Source organism: Phoca vitulina, unplaced genomic scaffold (assembly GCF_004348235.1).
Source record: "Phoca vitulina isolate PV1807 unplaced genomic scaffold, GSC_HSeal_1.0 scaffold44, whole genome shotgun sequence".
In the NCBI taxonomy this organism is placed as follows: Eukaryota; Metazoa; Chordata; class Mammalia; order Carnivora; family Phocidae; genus Phoca; species Phoca vitulina.
In genome coordinates, this window is record NW_022589747.1 from 9,477,423 (window position 1) to 9,499,798 (window position 22,376).

Genomic DNA, 22,376 nt, shown 5'->3' on the forward strand with positions numbered 1-22,376 from the left:
ACCAACGTACAGTCATATTACTACGATAAATCAAGATATAAAACAGTTCTATCACCCTCCTCCAAAATTACCTATGCTCCTTTGTAGTCAAACCCTACTCCCACTCCAGGCAACCATTGTTTGCTCACTGTCTCAATAGTTTTGCCTTTTCCAGAAAGTCATATAAATGAAGTCATACAATATGTAGTCTTTTGAGTCTGGCTTCAACTTAGCATAATTAATTTTTTATCTATGTTGTTACATGTATCAGTAATTTCTTTCTTTTTATTACTGAGTAGCAGTGGTCCACTGTATGAATATACTGGTATGTTTATCCATTTGGCAAGTGAAGAACATTTGTGATGCTCCCAGTTTGAATGAATTCATAATTCATTCTATTATGAATAAAGCTGCTATAGTCAGTCATTGACTAGTATTTGTGTAAACATAGTTCTTAACTTGGGTAAATACCTGGGTGTAAGAGTCGCTGGGGTCATATGTTAAGTCATATGTTTGAGACTTAACATTAAGTCATATGTTATGTTTGCTGGGTTATATCTTAAGCGTAGATTTAACTTTACGAGAAACTGCCAAACTGTTTACCAACGGGAACCCTGGAATGACCATATGTACTATTTTGCATTCCCACCACCAAGGTCGGAGTTCTACATTCTCACCAACGTCTGGTACCATCAGATTTCTCTCCTCCTTTTCATTTCAGCCATTATAGTTGGTATGTTGTGGTATCTGTGGTTTCTACTTACATTTCCATAATGACTAGTGATGTTGAGGATTGTTTCATGTGCTTATTTGCCATCTGTACATCTACACTGATGAAGTGTCTATTCAAATCTTTTGTGACCTTCTATTGGGTCGTCTGTTTTCTTATTATTGAGTTTTTAGGGTTTTTATGTATTTTTGATATTGAATTCATTTGTCAACTTTGTAATTTGCAAACAGCTTCTAGTCTGTAGCATGTCTTTTCATTTTCTTAAGAATGTCATTTGAGGAGCTAAAGTTCTTAATTTGGATGAAGTCCAACTTATCAAAAAAATTTTAATGTATCATTCTTCTGGCTAACACAAGGACACAAAGACTTTTCCCTATGCTTTCTTTCAGCAGTTTTATAGTTTAAGGTTTATAGTTTTAGTTACTTTATGTTCTGATTTGAATTAGTTTTTGTATATGGTGTAAGGTATGAATCAAGGTTCTTTTAAAAAATTTTTTAGGTAGAGAGGCAGCCTCTCGAATGTGTATTCCACAGGCTCGTTCAACTGCCTACAATGAGACAGAGATGTGCCAGGCCTGTATGTAAATACACCCAGACTTCACACCCGGCTCATGTGCCATCTCCGCTGAAAGCCATGAAGAGTTTTTTTTCCCCTCTTTGTAGATGATATCCAATTGTTCCAACAAAAATTTATTGAGAAAAAGTATTTTTTTTCATTGAAATGCCTTTGCACCTTTGTGGTATTGTCTCGATTGTTGTAGTTTTATAGTAAGTTTTAAAACCAGTTACTGTCAACCTTCCAACTTTTTTTTTCTTTTCCAAAATTTTAGTTCTCCTGCCCTTACATAAAAATTTTGAATCAACTTGTCCATTTCTACCAAAAAGAAAACATCTGCCAGGATTCTGAATGGGATTACACTGAATCTACAGATTAGTTTGGTAAAAAACAAACATCTTGGAATAGTGAATCTTCAAATTCATGAACATTGTATATATCCTCATATATTTAGGTCTTCTTTGATTTCTTTCATTCTATCATTTTCAGTGTATGAATCTCGTTTTGTTAAATTTACACCTAAGTATTTCATGACTTTTAGTGCTATTGTAAATAGTATTTGGTTTTTAGTTTCCACTTCTAAATTGTTTATTGCAAATAATTAATTTTTGTATATTGATTTGAATCTTGTAAACTTGAACTAATCACTTTTAGCAGCTTTTTTTGTAGATTCTGTCAGATTTTCTACATAGACCGTAAGTCAGACATAAATAGAGATGGTTTCACTTCTTCCTTCTCAATCTGCACTGCTTTATTCATTTTCTTGCCTTACTGCACTGGGTAGGTCTTCCATTAGATTAGTGAGAGGAGACTTTCTTGCTCACTTTCTAATCTTAGGGGGAAAACATTGGGTCTTTAACATGAAAAATGATGTTAGCTGTAGATTTTTTTTTGTAGCTACCCTTTATCAGGATGTGAATATTTCCTTCTATTCATATCTTGCTGAGATTTTCAAAAAATATAAATGGTCTAATTTTATCAAATGCCTTTTCTCATTCTATTGATAAGATCATTTAAACTTTTCTTAAAATCTATTAATATGGTAATACCTTTCATTCCTAGGATAAACCTCACCTGGCCATAATGTATTATCCTTTTTATATACTGATAATTCTATTTGCTAAAATCTTATTAAAAATGTTTGCATTTATGCTCATGAGAGTTACTAGTCTATAATTTTCTTGTAATGTGGAATGATTCCTAGGATAACTGATTTTATAAAAGTATTGCCTTTTTTTTTTTTAAGATTTTATTTATTTTTGTGCACGCGCATGTGAGAAAGAGAGCACATGAGCAGGGGATAGAGCAGAGGGAGGAGACTCCCCGCTGAGCAGGGAGCCCAATGTGGGACTTGATCCCAGGACCCTGAGATCATGACCTGAGCCGAAGGCAGACCCTTAACCAACTGAGCCACCTAGGCACCCAAAGTATTGCCTTTTATACTGCATGTATAAAATATATCAGTTAATTCCAATAAAGAGCTGCCTTTTCTTTAAGGTACTAACTCCAATAGATGAGATACATGTCCTTAAAATAGGTGTCCCTTATCCAAAAAAAAAAAGATCACTGATAAGATTCTTGGTTTATGGCTAGAGAAGAAGCTCCTAGCATATTTAAGGTAAATAACAGTCTTCATTAAAAACTATGATATGACCCATTTAAAACCTTCAGAATAATTCATAGAAAGTATATTACACACTGAGTGGCTGAACTACTAACTATAGATATTTATACATGAAGCAGCTCTTTTAAGAAATCAGACCCATAAATATGTCTGTCTTGGTATAATATACATAATTGAAATGAATAAAGTTTGGAAGACCAATGTTCTGTTAGAATCTTTAAAAATCACACATTTAGTAATCCATTTATGCTTACAATATTCATATGTATAAGCTTAAATTTTAAAAAACCTCTGTACATGAGAATAAAAAAGTTATACATATTTATATATATGTTAATACATAGGAATGCACTATTGTTTAAAATCCTCTCCTAAAGTCAAACCCTCCTCTTCAGCTGCAACAACTTTTCATGCCTAACTGTTGACATGTGGAAGCCCCTCTGGTGTTAGTGAAGTACAGGAGGCAGTGATAAAAGACCCAGCTAAAGCCATTAATCCAGGTCTTTGAATTGACTGATATCTTCATTTACACCTTCCCCCCCCAACCATCAAGCCCATCAACCATAAAATGATCCATTTCTTCACATTTAGATTGTTTACTTGTTTTTTTTTTTTGCATTTCCAATTAGTACCTTTATTTTGTGATCACTTTTTAAAATTTAAATTCAATTAGCCAACTTAAAGTACATTATTAGTTTCAGATGCAGTGTTCAATACTTCATCAATTGTGTATAACATCCAGTGCTCATCACATCATGTGCCTTCCTTAGTGCCCATCACCCAATTACCCCATCGCCCCCATCCACCTCCCCTCCAGCCACCCTCAGTTCGTTTCCTATAGTTAAGAGTCCCTCATGGACATATCCAAAAGAAAAGAGAAAGGACCCAAATTAATAAAATCATGAATGAAAGGGGAGAGATCACAACCAACACCAAAGAAATAGAAACAATTGTTAGAAGTTATTATCAGCAACTGTATGCCAACAAACTAGGCTATTTGGAAGAAAAGGATGCCTTCCTGGAAACTTATAAACTACCAAGACTGAAATAGAAAGAAATAGACAATCTGAATAGACCAATAACCAGCAAGGAAAATGAAGCAGTAATCAAAAACCTCCCATAAAACAAGAGTCCAGGGCCAGATGGCTTCCCAGGGGAATCCTACCAAACATGTAAAGAAGAAATAATACCTATTCTACTGAAGCTGTTTCAAAAACTAGAAATGGAGGGCGCCTGGGTGGCTCAGTTGATTAAGCGACTGCCTTCGGCTCAGGTCATGATCCTGGAGTCCCAGGATCGAGTCCCACATCAGGCTCCCTGCTCAGCAGGGAGTCTGCTTCTCCCTCTGACCCTCCTCCCTCTCATGCTCTCTGTCTCTCATTCTCTCTCTCGCAAATAAATAAAATCTTAAAAAAAAAAAAAAAAACTAGAAATGGAAGGAAAACTTCCAAACTCATTCTATGAGGCCAGTATTACCCTGATCCCAAAACCAGACAAAGACCCCATCAAAAAGGAGAAATACAGCCCAATATCCCAGATAAACATGGATGCAAAAATGCTCACCAAAATATTAGCCAAGAGGGTCCAACAGTACATTAAAAGGATTATTCACCAGGACCAAGTGGAATTTATTCCTGGGCTGCAAGGTTGGTTCAACATCCAAAAACCAATCAATGTGATACACTATATTAATAAAAGAAAGGACAAGAATCATATGATCCTCTCAACAGATGCAGAAAAAGCATTTGACAAAGTACAGCATCCTTTATTAATTAAAACTCTGCACGGTATAGCGATAAAGGAAACATTATCTCACTATCATAAAAGTCATCTACAAAAAGCCCACAGGAAATATCATTCCCAATGGGGAAAAACTGACAGCTTTTCCCTTAAGGTCAGGAACACGACAGGGATGCCCACTCTCACCACTGTTGTTCAACATAGTACTAGAAGTCCTAGCTTCAGGAATCAGACAACAAAAAGAAATAAAAGGCATTCAAATTCGCAAAGAAGAAATCAAACTCTCACTCTCTGCAGATGATATGATACTTTATGTGGAAAACCAAAAAGACTCCACTCCAAAACTGCTAGAACTCATACAGGAATTCAGTAAAGTGGCAGGATATAAAATCAATGCACAGAAATCAGTTGCATTTCTATACACAAACAAGGAGACAGAAGACATAGAAATTAAGGAATCAATCCCATTTACATTTGCACCCAAGCCCATAAGATACCTAGGAATAAACCTAACCAAAGAGGTAAAGGATCTATACTCTAGAAACTACAGAACACTTATAAAAGAAATTAAGGAAGACATAAAGAGATGGAAAAACATTCCATGCTCATGGTTTGGAAGAATAAACACTGTTAAAATGTCTATGCTGCCCAGAGAAATCTACACATTCAATGCAATCCCTATCAAAATGCCATCAACATTTTTCACAGAGCTGGAACAAACAATCCTAAAATTTGTATGGAACCAGAAAAGACCCCGAATCGCCAAGGAAATGTTGAAAAAGAAAACCAAAGCTGGGGACATCACAATGCCTGACTTCAAGCTATACTACAAAGTTGTGATCATCAAGACAGCCTGGTACTGGCACAAAAACAGACACATAGATCAATGGAACAGAATAGAAAGCCCAGATACGGACCCTCAACTCTATGGTCAACTAATCTTCGACAAAGCAGGAAAGAATGTCCAATAGAAAAAAGACAGTCTCTTCAATAAATGGTGCTGGGAAAACTGGACAGCCACAAGCAGAAGAATGAAACTGGACCATTCTTTTACACCATACACAAAAATAGACTCAAAATGGATAAAAGACCAAGGTGACACAGGAATCCATCAAAATCCTCAAGCAGAACACAGGCAGCAACCTCTTTGACCTTGGCCAAAGCAAATTCTTGCAAGACAAGTCTCCAAAGGCAAAGGAAAGAAAAGCAAAAGTGAACTACTGGGGCTTCATCAAGATAAAAAGCTTCTGCACAGCAAAGGAGACAGTCAACAAAACAAAGAGGCAACCCACAGAATGAGAGAAGATATTTGCAAATGACATATCTGGTAAAGGGTTAATATCCAAAATATATAAAGAATTTATAAAACTCAACACCCAAAAAACAAAGAATCCAGTCAAGAAATGGGCAGAAGACATGAACAGACACTTTCAAAAGAAGACATTGGAATGGCTAACAGACACATGAAAAAATGTTCCACATCACTTGCCATCAGGGAAATACAAATCAAAAGCACAATGAGGTATCACCTTACACCAGTTAGAATGGCAAAAATTAACAAGACAAGGAACAACAAATGTTGGTGAGGATGCAGAGAAAAGGGAACCCTCCTACACTGTTGGTGGGAATGCAAGCTGGTGCAGCCACTCTGGAAAACAGTATGGAGGTTCCTCAAAAAGTTGAAAATAGAGCTACCCTATGACCCAGCAATTGCACTACTGGGTATTTACCCCAAAGATACAAATGTAGTGATCCAAAGGGGCACCTGCACCCCAATGTTTATAGCAGCAATGTCCACAATAGCCAAACTATGCAAAGAGCCCAGATGTCCATCAACAGATGAATGGATAAAGAAGATGTGGTATACACACACACACACACACACACACAGATACAATGGAATATTACACAGCCATCAAAAAAAAAAATGAAATCTTGCCAGTTGCAACGACGTGGATGAAACTAGAGGGTATTATGCTAAGCGAACTAAGTCAGAGACAATTATCATATGATCTTGCTGATATGTGGAATTTAAGAAACAAGGCAGAGGATCATAGGGGAAGAGAGGAAAAAAGGAAACAAGACAAAATCAAAGAGGGAGACAAACCGTAAGAGCCTCTTAATCTCAAACTGAGGGGGAGGGCGGGGGGGGGGTGGGGAGCTGGGTGATGGACACTGGGGAGGGTATGCGTTGTGGTGAGCGCTGTGTAATGTGTAAGACCGATGAATCACAGACCTGAACTACTGAAACAAATAATACATTATATGTTTAAAAAAAAAAAAAAAGAACATCCTAAAAGAAGCTGGAGAAAAAAACACCTCACCTACAGAGAAAGATAAGAACTACATGCTGCTTCTCAGAAACCATGCATGCACAAAGAGAGGAGAGTGAAATATTTAAAGCGCTGAGACGCAGACACTACCAACCTAGATTTCTGTTCCCTGTGAAATGATCCCTCAAAAGTGAAGAAGTTCTCGGACAAACAAAAATCGAGGGCATTTGTTGCCATTACACTGTCTTGCAAGAAATGTTGAAAGAAGTTCTTTAGAGACAAAGAAAATAATATAGGACAGACACCCAGGTCTACATAAAGAAAGGAAGAGCACCAAAGGAGGATTAAGTGAAGGTAAAATTATAACTTTTTCTTATTAATTCATGTAGCTGCTAACAATTTGTTCAAAATAATAACAGCAACAAGTATTTAATTATGCATGTTTATGCATATGTATCTTATGTATTTATATGCTTATGTATGCTTACATATAAGTGAAGTAAATGACACAAAGCACGAGAAGAAATAGGAATATTTTCTTAAAGTACTCACACCCTATGAACTGGTATAGTTGTTATTTGAAAGTGGACCTTGATTAGCTGTAAATGTATATTGCAAACTCTAGGGCAACCACTAAAAAAGGTTAAAAAAGAAGTATAATCAATATGCTAAGAAAGGAGAGCAAATGGAATCATAAAATGCTCAAATTAAAACCAGAAAAAGAGTGGGAGACAAAAACAGGAACAAAGAACCAGAGCAACAAACAGAAAATAGCAACAAATATTAATCCAACGATATCACTTTGAACATTAAATGGTCTAAATGCATCAATTAAAAAATAAAGACTGTCACAGTGGATCAAAAAATAAGACCCAATTAGATGCTGTCTATAAGAATTCCACTTAAAATATAAAGACACATATAGATTAAAAGTAAATGGCTGGAGATAAATATGCTATGTTAGTATTTTAAGAAAGCAGAAGTAGCTACACTAATTTCAAGGGCATTACATAATAATGGGGTCCAATAACATTAACCCTTAACATGTATGTGCCTAACAAGAGCATCAAACTACATGAAGCATCTATCTACCCAATGGATCTACAAGGAGAAAAAGATGAACCCAATATCATAGTTGGAAATTTCGACACCCCGCTATCAGAAATGGACAGATCCGGCAGGCAGAAAAGCAGTGAGGACATAGCCGAACTCAACAATACCATCAGTCCACTGGATATCACTGACATCTACAGACTATTTCAACAACAGCAATACACAATCTTCTCAAGCTCACATGGAACTTTCACCAAGATAGACCACATGCTGGGCCATAAAACATACTTCAACAAACTTAAAAGAACAGTAGTGATGCAATGTCTCCTCTGAGACCAAAATGGAATTTAAACTAGAAATCAACAACAAAAAGATAACTGGAAAAATCCCCAAATACTGGTGGCTAAAACTTTGGGGGTGGGAACCAGCAAAAGGCAGAGGAAAGGACAAGAAGGAGGAGCCGAAAGAGGAAGATATGCACAGGTTATGAGAAGGCTGAAGGATACAGAGAGAGGAGCCAGGAAGGGGAGGGCAATGGATTTCTAGAAACCAAGATGTCTAAAGTTCCATTTTCAGTTGTGTGCTTTGCTCTGCTATGTCAAACCTTTGGGAAAATGCCGCTGAAGTACAGGAAAAGGAGCAGTTTCAAGACCGCCGTAAAAGGACACACATAAGGGACAGCAAAGTGACTCAAAAAGTAAAAGTGGGCTTGCTCCCATCTTTTGGACTCAGAGAAGCTGGTGTCTGGAGCTCTGAATCTGATCATAGAATTCAGAGGAAGTTAGGATTCAGAGAACATGTTCTGCTAACTTAGGAAAAAAATTGTTTTGAGATGAAAAGGGTAAAAGTAAACATAAGGGGCGCCTAGGGGGCTCAGTCGGTTAAGCATGTGACTCTTGATTCCAGCTCAGGTCATGATCTCAGGGTCGTGAGATGGAGCGCCACATGGGCTCTGTGCTGGCTGTGGAGGCTGTTTAAGATTCTCTCTCTCCCTCTACACAGCCCCCTCTCTCCCTCTGTAAAAAAAAATAAAAATAAAAAATAAAATCATTTTGGAGGAACTTCAGGGGGTAAGGCATGAGGCAAGTGCTGGACCACCATTCCGGGAGGGGAAAAGGGGATTCCAAATAGGCAGGAAGAACAACCTAATGTTTTTCATCCACTGTTTACAAGGATCAGAAAGTTTAACAAAACATTGGCGAGTGCGGAAAAACAGGTATATTCATACAATGCAAGAGGGACAGAAAAATGGGTGACTTTTGTGGAGAGCAACTTGGAAACAACTTATGCAAATACTCTGTGGTCCAGGAAATCCATTTCTAAGAATGTGTCCTATAGAGATACACAATGAAAAGACTTAGGTTTACTGCAGCCTTACTTGTAAGAGCAGAAAATCGAAAATAACATATATATTGTTAATAGCTGGTTGGTTATGTACATTATGGTATGCCCTTACAATGAAATATTACACCACTATAGAAAAGAACAAGGAAGCTCTTTATGTATTTAAAGGGACAGATCTCCAAGATAGATTGTTGGGTGAGAAAAGCAAGACACAGATCAGTGTTAATTTGTGTGCTACACTTTGTGCCAAAGAAGGAGAGCAAAAAATATTTGTTGTATATGTTTAGAATCTCTCCGAAAGGATAGCCAACAAACCAGTAACACTGTTTGCCTGGGAGCATAAGAAACAGAGTAGCTGGGAGGGAAGAGGACTTTTCAGGGTACATCTAATCTCCAAGCAGATTAGAACTCTGCCGCTTGTGCACCCTTTGGCTTACTCCCATCTCCCTTCCCGGAGGTCCCTCTACAGTGCCCAGAATCTTCTGCTGCCCCACCCTGGGGACCTCCTGCCCCTGACTGCCCAGTCCACAGACCCCAGTCATTTGACTCGTCACACCTCCAGGCTACCACTGCTGCTTCCACTCATACTTCCTGGCCCAGCTGTAATCTGGTGTCCACTACCATGACTCTCTGCTTCATCACAAGCCATCTTTTCAAGGATAAATTCAAGGTCTTTTTCTCAGCTGCATTCTCCTGGACCTCGGACATATTTAAAAGTTAATTGGACCTTCCTTCCTTTCTTATACTGAGGTTTACTTTTTACCTCATACTGAGGTTTTCTTTTCACACTTCACCACTTTCCTTCTTCACCCTGCCCTCCGGATGTGCATATTTCCCAGGGCTCAATCCTCGTCCCTCTGTTTTTCTCTCTTCTCCATATTCCTGGAGTTTGGGGAGGGGGGAATCCCTTCATTCCTAAGGTTTCCATCACCACCTTTATGCTGAGGACTCCCAACATCCCGAGCTGTGAGCCATCCTTTCCTCCAAGCTCCAGTCCTAAGAAGAAATGCCAACTGGGCATTTCCAATTTCCACCTGGCCAGCTCATTCTGACCTGGATCATCATCCTCTGTGCCAGGTGCCAACCACCTACCCCACCGGACTGGCTGTGCTCTGAATTTCTGGGCAAAGGCCAGTGGCTCCACGAATTCCGTAAGGGACCCAGCCGGAAATGCTCGAAATCCTGGAAGTCATTCATGTATTCAACGAACTTCCTCTGAGATCAAAGGGCTAGCGGAGGCCGACAGTCCTTCTCCACCCATGTACTCCAGCTAGCCTCTGAGTCACAGCAAGTTTTCCCTGAAATTTTCTGTCCTATGATTTCCTTCCTCTGCATTTTCACTAGCCCATCTAAGTCCAGGATTGCATTACAAGACTACTGAACAGTTTCTGAACCATTGATCGTTTGACTGAATGATGATTGCCATTTGGTGAGGACAAACAAGGTATGAAGCATCACACCAGGTGCTGTGGGTATACTAAGATGAAGACACACAGACAGCTATATTTGATGTCAGAGAATGGAAGGCCACAAAAAAAGAGAGAAAGAGCAATGGGAATTAATGAGAGGAAGGTATCAATCACTTCCAGAAAGAAAGCCCCGAGAAATTTCACATAGCAGAAATGACATATGAACCGCATGGACAAGATTAGCTGAATATACACAAGAAGAGAGGCATTCACCGAGTCAGAGACGTCAGGGCCTGCATGACCATTCTGCCCCCAATACCCCACGACTTGAGCAAGTTACTTAACCCTCATTTTCTTCATCTACAAAACAGAGGCAATAATAGCATCTTGCTCATATGTGTCTTGTTAGGATTAAATTATGCACATCCTGGGAAACTGGGCAGCAGATTAACATTATGTTTTATCTTGAAAACGTAGTGCTGAGTGGAACAAATAAGAACGAGAACAAGATGTGAACTGTAACACAATACAATTACTGAAATTAAAAGTATACTGCACAGGGGTGGCCAGGGGCTCGGGGCTCGGGTGCCTCTGACAACAAAGGAGAACGGAAGAAAGGAGTATTTTGGAGGGAGGGTCTAAACCCCGACTGTGGGAATGGTTAAACAAACTGATGCATGTGCTGTAATTCACAGAACTCGTGCACCAAAAAAATAAAAAAACAAACAAAAAAACAATTTCACCAAATGTAAATGTAAAGGGTATTTGTACAAAAACAGTAACATATACTTTTGGGAATACATGAAAACAAAAAGGTAATCATTTAATCCATTAGAATAGCTGTCTTTGGAAGGGTGAGAATGAGGATGAAGACGAGAAGGAATGAGAAAATAAATACAAGAGAGGAGCCCTGCACACACCAACAAGGACCACGTCATGAGCAGGGGCTGAGGGGTACCTTCTAGGCCCCGCGAGAGGGAGAGAGAATGACCTAGAGGAGGGTAAGGAAAGGGAAGGAGAGTAAGTACAGGAAGTGATCAAGTGATGACGAGGCAGAAAGTCAAGCAAGCAAAAGACAGATTTGGAAGGTACTATGGTCTCACCAGCAAATTCCATGAGTACAAGTACCTTATCTACATATTTTTTTTACCATTAAAGCCATAAAGCCAAGTCTAAAGTCTGGTACAGTGTATTGTTACATTTTAGTGACTAAATCAAGCAAACAGGATTTACAGCATGGAGTGTGGGAAAGGAGGGAGGAGGGTGTCAAGCTTCCAGATTCCCTGAGAAGCCTATTTGGGGCGGGTGCAAAACAGCAGGTCCAGCTTGGGTTGGAATGAGCTGGAGCACCTGTGTAAGCTCTCAGTGAAGATGAGCAATCCAGGCTTCTCAATGTACAGACCTGGAGTTGAGGAGTGGGATCTGGTTGAACAAATCCATTTGGGACATTCCTAAGCATACGACTAACAAAAACTGGGGGATCAGATGAGCAGCCTAGGACAATGGGTAGGAGGAGAAGTATCCTGGGAAACACAAAGTTTTAAAAAGCAGGCAGAAGAGAAGCCTAAGAAAGACTCTGAGAAGAAGTGAGCAGAGAGATAGGCCGAAACCTTGGGATGGCGTGGGAACACTTGAAGAACATGGCCAATAGGGTCAAATGCTTCAAAAAGGAAGTTTCCACCAAATTTGGTGATAGAGATGCTACTGGTGACTTTCAATTGCAAGGTTTTGGTGGAACAGTGAGAACCAAGTCAGACTGCAGTGGGGCTGACATAAAAGGGAAGTGAGAAAGTGGTCACAGGCATTGAACGATGGGTGTTTAAGGCAGAAGAGAAGTGACAATAGTTAAAGGGGAACCCAAGGTCTAAGAATGTTTTCAAAGGTTGAGAGTAAAAAGCCATCAAAGAAGGAAGGGTCAGAATGACAGGAAAGAAGGGGTAACTGATGATTGATGGAGCTGTTACCGGGCCAGGCTGTATGAGCTTTCAGTTAATGCAAAGTTTCTAATTTTTCTTCAGAACTCCTAAGACCATGAAAATTTGAGTGAGTCACAGGGGCCTTCACATAAGGGGTCAGAGGCACCGGAAAGTGCTTAAAAGAAGTCAGCCCTGAAGTGGGGAAGGCTAGGGGATCAGTAAGTAGGGAGACTTACTTTTGACTTTTACCATTTCAGGGCTTTTGAGCTTTGTACTCTGTATGTGTACTGACATTATTACAAAAATAATTTTTAAAAATTATTATTTAAGAGGAATTTCAGTAAGAAAGAAGCCCAACTGCAGTAGGTTGAGAATGACTTTGGAGAGAGGAAAAAATGGAGAAGTTACCTATGCACATCTCTTTCAAGAAGCCTCCCTTTGAAAGACATGAGAAAAATAGGATGACGGTAGCTTGACAAAATGTCATGTGTTGTTTTGTTCAGAAGAAAGTAAGAACTAAAGCACTCTGAGGGGCGCCTGGGTGGCTCAGTTGGTTAAGGAGCCGACTCTTGTTTTCGGCTCAGGTCATGAGGAGTCTCAGGGTTGTGGGATCAGGCCCCACGTCGGGCTCTGTGATCAATGGGGAGTCAGCTTGAGGATTCTCCCTCTGCCTCTGCCTCTCCCCCCCCTTGTGCTCTCTCTCTCAAATAAATAAATAAATCTTTAAAAAAAGAAAAGCGTTTGGAGATATTAATCAGAAAGAGTCAGGAGAACTGAGGTTAACAATGCAGCTGGTAAAGGAGATAATTAGGGAGGCAGGGTGAGGTCTGAAGAGGCAAGAGAATTGGCAATTCAGAGTATGGACAGGGGTTTCTAGGGACACTGGATGAGATAGGTCCACTCCCCTTTCTTCTTCCTCTATCCAGCCCAGGCATAGAGGGGAAGCTGCTTCATGGTGGGCCTGATTAGTCTAAGCCACTTGGCAAAATCTCGGCTCCTCTTAACCCAGTAATTAGTCCAGGAGTGGACATGTGACACAATTCTTGCCAATAAGACCTAAGGAGGCATTAGGTGCAGTTTCAAAAAAAAAAAGAGGTTCCTACTTTTCTGAGAGAGCTGCAGGAAGCTCTCCTTCTCCTGCTCAAAGTGAATGAGGAAGCATGTAGCCCCAACTGTTGCTGGCAGCCATTCCATAACCATAAGGGGAACTATCTCTAGGAGAAACCATAACCATAAGGGGAACTATCTCTAGGATGAAGAGCAGAGAGACGAAATGATCCTGGATCATCAAGATCGCCGAGCCACTGGATCAGCCAGCCCTGAAGCCTGTCGTCAGTTTGGACTTCCAAGATAAAAAACACATTAAGTTGGGTTTTCCTATACTCACAGCCTGGAGCCCTCTCACTGATAAACATCCCTTTCACCGTGACAAGAGGAGTAAGACACATGGGAAGGCAGGAATTGAGAGAGATGATGTCTGATGGTTCTCATTTTTCTCTGTAAAGTAAAAAGTGGTCCAGACGCTAAGAGTGAGGAGGGAGCAGGGAGGCATGAGAAGGCTGGACCTGGCCATTCAGGGCAATGGGGAAGGGGGCTGCATGCAGCTCCGTGGAGGCCAGGCGGGCTGTGCTGAGCATGCACATGCGGGTCTGGAGACGTTTGCCAGCTGCAGATACATGAAGCTGTGCCGCCCACCCAAGACCACTGCCCTGGGGTTGGCATGGCAGATCAACGGGACAAGAGGAAAAGCGGTTGGGGACATCAGAACAAGAGTGGTTGAAGAGATGGACCCCGGGGTTTGGCTGGACTTGGAGAGTAGAGGCAGGAAGGAGCTGATCAGTCAGGAAAAAACAAAAGGGCAAAGTGACTAGAAAACTCAGATCAAAGAACAGGGACAGTAGAACTGAGAGCCCCTAGGAGACAATGCAGAGAAATGTCCTAATAAGCAGAGGTTAAGTCCCCAGAATAACACAAAGCAAGGCTCTAGGCCCAGCAGCCCTACACCCTGCTGCCCACTCCAGCCCCAGCCCTTCAGTGTTGTTTCAGGATTAACTCCAATAGATAAATTCTAGTCTAACCGAAGCTGAACAGACACAGATAAGAACTTGGAAGGGCCTAATTCTTCCATTATCACCCAGAGCCACGTGCACATCGGCAGGTCGGAAGGGAAATGTTTTCAAGTTTGTGCCAATGTTTTTGAAAGTTCTGTAGGGAGAGAAGACACTCTGTGAAGGAGACATGAGGAACACTGCAAGAAAAGCATTCCTTAAACCAGCCCTTTTAAAGAACTCACCTCTGCATTCATCTTGATCTCCTACTTCTGTGGCTGTGAAGACAAAAGGAGAGGTCAGGACCCTGAAGACACCTGCCCCAGACTCCATGCAGACACTCCCCTTTGCCATCCCACTTTCTCCCACACTCTTATTTGTTTTTTTTTAAAGATTTTATTTATTTTAGAGAGAAAAAGAGAGTGAGTGGGGGGAGGGAGGGAGAGGGAGAGAGAGAGAATCTCAAGCAGACTCAGCACTGAGTGCAGAGCCTACCAGGGAGCTTGATCCCACGACCCTGAGATCATGACCCAAGCCAAAACCAAGAGTCGGACGCTTAACCGACTGAGCCACCCAGGAGCCCCAGATCTGCCTTTCTTTTATGGAGACAAGCAAGGCAGTAGAAGTACAGACTTCTTTTTTTTTTCCTCCTAGCTGACTTTCCAGAGGACTTAAACGTATTATGTTAAAAGTATAGTTTACTCTGAATCCATAGCATTAAGGAGGAGGAAAGAAGGAACAAACAGGTGAGTAGGAGTCAGAAGAAATGAGGAAAGAAAAAGGGAAGGGAAGGAAAAACAGGAGAGAGAAGGAAAAGAAGTAAGAAACTAGCAGGGAATAATAGTGGTTCCAAACTTTAATGTACTCCAAGGACTGCTTGTTGAAAATGCATATTTCTGGCTTCTACCCCCAGAGATTCTGATTCAGGAAGTCTACAAGGGAGGGGAGGCTGAGAATCTGCATTTTTAACAGGTGTCCAAAAGATCATGTGCACGTGGTCAGACAGCCAAACCTGGAAAAACACTAGAACTGAGAGTAAAACAGAGAGGCCCATAAAAATTAACTTTCTCATTCATTTTTCAGAGCTGTTAGAATTGCCACTTTATCTCAACTAAGACTCGGGCAGGCAATGGCAGGGTGACTGTGTGACTAGAAGTGACAGAGAAAGAATTAAAGCCTCTCTAGCCCTCCCACCCGAGTGGGATGTCCAGGAAGCCAATGCAGATGCTGCTCAGAGCTGGATGAGAGGGAGGAGGGCCCTCCAAGTCCTCTGGGAAGGGAAGGCTGTGGTGGCCTCAGTCCTTGGACCCATCCCTGCATTTGAGCTCATTCTCCTTCAAAATACAGAAAGGGTTGGACATAGTGATGATAACCATGAACAAGAACAATGAAATAAATAACACCCATTATTAAAAACAACAAACAGAAACAAAAAAAAATTGACCCTTGACAATCCTATGAACATCTGGGATGGTCATCTGGGCTGTGTGTTGAAAATAACCCATTTTCAGTAATTCCCCTCCCTTCTTCTCTCCTCATTCCTCCTTTGTGCTTTGAGATTGGGTCTCATGACCTAACCCAGCAGGCACATGGGCTGTCTTTCCTTTAATAACCCAGAGCCTTTTCATGTTTCCTGAAAAATGTGAAAAGGGGAACTTGTAGAAGACAAACCTAAAAAGCAGGGAGTAACAAAGCGGGTAGGCTTTCCTCCCAGATCTCAGGGAGTCAGTATGGGTATGATGTCTTCTCATGCATAAAATATCTTGGAAGGACAACCAAGACACTGACAGCAAAGCCAGGGGGAAAAGCTAGAACTAAGCAAGGACGTGTGTTAAGTAGCAGCCTGGACCACAGGGGGCCCCAGAGAACACACCCTGGTAGCTCTCCCATGCAGATGCCCTACCCAAAACTCTACTGTGTTTTACTCATATTTTTAAGAATTTTGATTAAGCCTCCCTTAGAGCTTACATGTGGGTGGGAAAGTCAGATAACAAAATGCACAGATACGAGGAGGTTAGTTATAGTTGTGAGCCTACTTATATCTACTTTGTATTAACACGAATCCACAGACCCTTGGCAAAAGAGCTAACGCTAATTCTATTTTACAGACAAGGCACCTGAGTTCAGTGTGGGTACAAGCATTTGGTCTCACAGTCTAGGCCCTGTAGCACTGCACGGTAATTTTCAGACTTTGTGGTTCTAGAGCCAAACTCCAGAGTACTCCAGAGACCTTTACAGATCCCGTCTTACACTCCCTCAGACAACTCCTATGACAAACAGAACTGGTGTTGGCCCTGCATCAGTCATGGGCGAGCCAAGGGATCATGTCCAAACAGGTTCCTCGTCTGTAGGCTGAATGCGTGGACTTCATCCCTAAGGTCTGTTCCTGCTCTAAAAGGCTCTCTGATTCCCACAGAATGAAATTCAGGCGACTTTTAAAACAAGTAGAACAATGCTCAACCTCACTTATGATCACAGAATGCAAATTATTATTTCACAAAGGTGGTCTATCAGACTGCCAGAGATCAAAATGTTTGCCACAGTGCAGTGGGGAAAGGGTGGGGAAGAACACTCTCTGACATTACTGGGGGCCTACAGAGGGGTATCAGCTCTGTAAGAGGGCAGTACGCAACATCTATTACAATTCCAAATGCACACAACCCCTGACCTAGCAATTCTACGGCTTCTAATTTGTCTCCAGCGCCCAAATCACATTCCAAAGAAATCATTAAATTGCCCTGAGTCCTTTGTCCTTGCAGAAACATTGCTACTACTTGCCTTTCCTTTCAAATGAGAACTTCCAGGAAAGTTTCCTATGAAAAATGTCTACAAAACATCGTTTATAAACCTTACTGCTTTCCCACAGAATCTGAGAAAGCAAAACAAAAGAAAACAAAGAATGATGTGGAGAAACGCACATGTGGGAGACAGAATGCCGCTTAGAAATCCTAGCTCATTAGGCATCAGTAGTCTACTACCTAGGATGAATTACACTCTCATGTATAAAGCACATTCAACCGGGGTATCCTGGCCAGATCCTCCGACCGGGGTATCCTTCCCATGCTCTCTCCCTTCCAGCTTTCAATTCCTCTTATAATAAGATGGTACAGCCAAGAGGCACAACCCCAGACCAGGCGGGATCTGGCTCTGCCTTTCCATTCTCTCCCTGCTCATCACCCAGTTCTCTTCCTCCCCACTGGCCTGCCAAGACGAGTTAAAGTTTGAAAAGAATCCAGGGAGAATTTTATTCTATATTTTAATATATTCTTAAATATCTAAGACCTAATCCTATAGCAAGAAGATTTAGGTCTGTTCATTTGTTTATTTCAAGGGTTTAATATTTAACTGGTCAAACACTAAAAGCCTTTAAGTTTCTGACTGTCTGTATTATGTTTAGAAACAGGCATAGACACATTTTTATTTCCTTTTAGATTTTTAACTTTTTAATTTATTTTTGTATTTTAATCCATCTAGGCTGTATTTTGGTGTATGGCATGCGGTAAGACTCTACCTGTACTTTTCCCCCAAATAGTTGAGTTGTTCCCAAATAATTAATAGACTGTTTCATCATTTCCCCCAATGACTTGTACACAAGATCTTATGAATATGGTTATTCTTTTTTTCACTTTTTCTGCTGTCATTGACCTTTATTCCCATGCCTATAATATACTGTTTACATGACTATGACTTAATACGTTTTGTTATCTGATAGTTCAAGTTCTCTCATTAACTTGTGCAGTACTCCTATCTATTCTTGCTTGCTCGGACTTCCAGATTAATTTTAGAACATCTTTGTCAAGTAAAAAACAAACAAAACATAACAGAACAGTTCCACTGAGACCGTGCCTGTAACTGTATCAAACTTATCAATTAAATTAATGTGAATTAATAGGTCTCCCCATCCAGAAATATATGGTATGTCTAGGAGCAAGCACTTAAAAAAAACACAAAACAGAAGAATCTTGAGTTAGTTCCTGAATTACCAAATAATGACAAACGATAGTTCAGGCTGCAGTGGTTCACTAGACAGCTAAAGAAAAAAAGCCAAGACTTTTGCATAAAAAAAACCTGCTTAAAGCAATTTGGAGTAGGTTTCTCCTTTCCCCACATCTACTGCAGCAGGTCTACTAAAAGTGCTGGAGTTTGAGCTTTGACCCCAAAACGTGATGCACTCAGACAAGCTATCACTCTGGGGGTAACAGCCCGCCTGTGACTCAAGAACAGAATTCTATACCGGGCATGAGCACCCACTACCAGTCTGACCAAGGCCGAGGTACGTGTGTTGGTTTCTGCACCACAAAAAAAGGAGAGGGGCAGATGAACTTAGACATACTTAGATGACCTCTCTTTCGGTGCTGACACGCTGTAATTCTAACCCACTTCTATTTTTTTGTTCTCCTTTGGTTTAGCTTCCTCAGTGTTTGTCTTGGTTAACTGGAGGTTACTAACTTCTTTTCTGGTTCTCTCAAAGGCACACACACATGTAAACTGGGACAAGGCTCCAGTTATCAGAGCCAGGGAAGCAGCTGCCATTGAAATTAAAACACACAAAAGGGCTGAAGAGGTAAAGCTTTCCTGGACACTCTCTCCAGACCTAAGCCACTCTCTTCCTCTCCCCACCTTCTTGCCACTCCTACCTGCTCTATGTTCGTCCTATTCCTCCTTATCACCATTTCGAAACCATCTACCTTTTCTTGAAAGTACCATTTTTCAAAATTGTAGTCATGATGTTGACTAATATAAATCGATTATTTGTGGTGGCTTTTTTTCTTTTTTTTTAAGATTTTATTTTTAAGTAATCTCTACACCCGACACGGGGCTCCGGCTCCCAATCCCAAGATCAAGAGTCGAGTGCTCCACTGACTGAGCCAGCCAGGCGCCCTTATTTGTGGTTTTCTACGATCTGTAATTCTGTTTTCTATTGGGATGGATGATAAAGCACTAATTATTGAAAAAAAAAAGTGATCTTGATAGATATAAAAAGAAAAACTGAGGTAACAGGAGTCAAAATACTCTTATTAAGGAATAAACGTCTAGTGTACTGAAATTTATGAGGGTCTGTCCTGTTTTTTTAAAGTGACTTAATTAATTCAAATAATTGCAAATAATGTGCAACTCAGTTTCAAAACTGGGTTGAGATCAGGATATTCTGGGGCCCATAGGTGTTAGACATTGATCCCCCAGAAAGACAGGAACGTTGGTTCCCTGTTACCGAAAGGCCAGTTCTTCCTGCTGGAGACAGCTACGGGACCCCAGGACCGGCAGAGCATAACTGACAAGTGGGGGAGGGCAAGCGAATGCAAACCTTCCACACAGGCGGAACACGCAGCACTAACTTTTGTTTCTAACCTTTTAAAAGCTCTTATAAACAGAGCAAAGTGGTGGTTGCCAGAGGGGAGGTGGGGAGAAGCCTCTAGCATGCTTCACTTTCCAAATGACCAGAACTATGTAACTAACCAAGTTTACCTTCCTAGAAACAAATCTGAGACCCAACTAGAGACCTGCACTGTCCTGTAAGGTAGCCACTAGACAGATATGGCTACGAATATGTTAGTTAATTAAATAGAGGGCATTTCCATTATCACAGGAAGGTCTATTGGACAGTACTGACATACTTACTTTTTTTTTTTTTGCCCGGACTTATTTTCTGTTCTTACACTGTCTCTGCTCCCAGTATCTATGTGTGTGTGTGTGTGTGTGTATATATATATATATATATATATATATATATATATATAATTATATTTATTTTTGACCATGCTATGCGCTTTTGTTGTGAACTACCTTAATTCCTTTGTCGAACGATTCAGGGTATCAGGACTTGGAAAAGTCTGTGTATATATTTAACCGTGTTGCTGCTGGGAGCTCAGCCTTAGTTTTTTAGAGCGCACTTAACTCATTTAACCCTCACAGGGGTCTATGAAATCCCTATACTTTCCAGTTTCCCAAGAGGAAAGCGCGGCCAGGAGAGGTGTAGGGGCTTGCGCAGGATCTGTACTCGAGGAGCAGACCCCCGGCACCGCACGCTCGCGTGGACCGAGCTGTCAGCACACGTTCGAGCTGCCGCGACAGAACCACTGGCTCAGCCCCAGCCCCTTGGACTACGCCGTGCACGTACACAGCACCGGCCGACTTACGCCTACATTACAACTGAAACCATAAACACTTTTAAAATAAAATACACATTTACTTTTTTAAACAGTCTGTGTTTTGCTTATTTGAGGAAGCCCCTTCCAGGGAGAGCTCGCCGCGATCCCGGCCAGCCAAGCCCCGGGACTGCCTGCTCCCCCTCCGGGCCCAGCAAAGCGAGGTAGCAGGCGCCCAGGCGGAGGCCGGGGTTTCGGCCCTGGGCCCCAGGCCGCAGGGCGGGGCCCGGTCTCCCGCGGGCCACGTTTTCCAAGCTCCTGCCCAAAGGTTTTTAAAAAAAAGCTGGCCGCGACCCCCGCTCACGCCCGCGCCGTCCGCCTTACCTGCCGTTGGCTACAAAGCTCGAGCTCCCCGCGCAGTCGCCGTGCGGCCGCCTAGCCTGCCGCTGAGGAGGGCGCCGGCTCCGATTGGCTGAGGCGCGCGAGGGCGGGGGGAGCGCCCAGGGAGGTGAGGGGAGGGGCCCTGCCTCAGGCCCCTGTGGGAGAGCCCCGCCCCAGCCTCCAGGGCTGGCTGCGAGCCGACTGACGGACGAGGGACGCAGGCGGAGGAGGAGAAGACCGTAGGCCGCCCTGTTCCAGACCTGTGAGGCCTCCGCGCGGGGGGGTGGGGGGGAGGGGGGAGGGTGGGGGGGGGGGGGAGGGTGGGGGGGAGGGTGGGGGTGGGGTCTACCGTGTGCTCCGCCCCTCTTCTGGGCAGCACTCCCACCACGAGAATCAGCTCGGTCCTTTTTGGGTCCAGGTTAAAGAGGCAGCAAAGCATTTTTTGTTTTTTTTCTTTTTCTGTCGGTGTGGTAACATACACATAACGTAAAAGTTACCGTCTTAATAATTTTAAGTGCACAGGTCAGGGATATCAAGTACATTCGCACTGTTGTGCCATGATCGCCACCATCCCTCCCCTATGTTCGTTTTGTGAAACTCAAACTCTCTACTCATTAAACAATGACTCCCCCTTATGCCCTGGCAAAGTATGCTTTTTTCTTTATGATTCCATTGCTCTTAAGTACCTCCTGTAAGTGGAATCATACAGTATCTGTCTTTTAGTGACTGGCTAATTTCATTTAGCATAAGGTCCTCAAAGTTCATCCGTAAAGCCTTATTGCAGAATTTCTTCCCTTTTTAAGGCTAAACATTTAAGTCTTGTCCATTCATCCAATTGATGGGACACTTGAGTTGCTTTCACAGTTTAGCTATTGTGAATAATATTGCTATAAAAAGGGGTGTACAAATACCTGAGACCCTGCTTCAGATTTTTTTATTTATATCGAAAAAATATATAAGTATATATATATATATATGAAGTATATACCCAGAAGTGGAATTGTTGGATCATATGGCAATCCTATTTTAAATTATTTGAGGAACCACCCTACTGTTTTCCATAATGACTCTACCATTTTACATTTCCACCAATAATGTACAAGGGTTCCCATTTCTCCACATCCTCACAAACACTCATTTTCTGTTTTCTTGATGGTAACCGTCCTAATGGGTATGAGATTGTATCTCATTATAGTTTTAATTTGCATTTCTCTAATAATATTGAACAACCTTTCGT

The 22,376-nt window shown here is 41.6% G+C and overlaps 2 protein-coding genes across 6 annotated transcripts in view; one reads left to right on the top strand and one right to left on the bottom strand.

The window, feature by feature from the left end:
• BLVRA (biliverdin reductase A) overlaps positions 1–21,220 on the bottom strand; it is a 60,697-nt gene extending 39,477 nt beyond the window's left edge. Inside the window, exons 1-2 of one of the 2 annotated variants that reach the window (XM_032430544.1) lie at positions 21,143–21,220; positions 14,918–14,950 (exon numbers count right to left, since the gene is read on the bottom strand). In XM_032430544.1, coding sequence (XP_032286435.1) covers positions 14,918–14,929 — 12 coding nt within the window. In that variant the 5' untranslated portion in view covers positions 14,930–14,950; positions 21,143–21,220. The remainder of the gene's footprint in view (positions 1–14,917; positions 14,951–21,142) is intronic. The other variant, XM_032430545.1, reaches the window with a different exon arrangement.
• Positions 21,221–21,294: 74 nt separating this feature from the next.
• LOC116648530 (cytochrome c oxidase assembly factor 1 homolog) overlaps positions 21,295–22,376 on the top strand; it is a 131,120-nt gene continuing 130,038 nt past the window's right edge. For 2 of the 4 annotated variants that reach the window (XM_032430549.1, XM_032430553.1), the window contains exon 1: positions 21,295–21,401. The gene's annotated coding sequence lies outside the window, so the exon portion shown is untranslated. The remainder of the gene's footprint in view (positions 21,402–22,376) is intronic. The other 2 variants (XM_032430562.1, XM_032430560.1) reach the window with 1 other exon arrangement.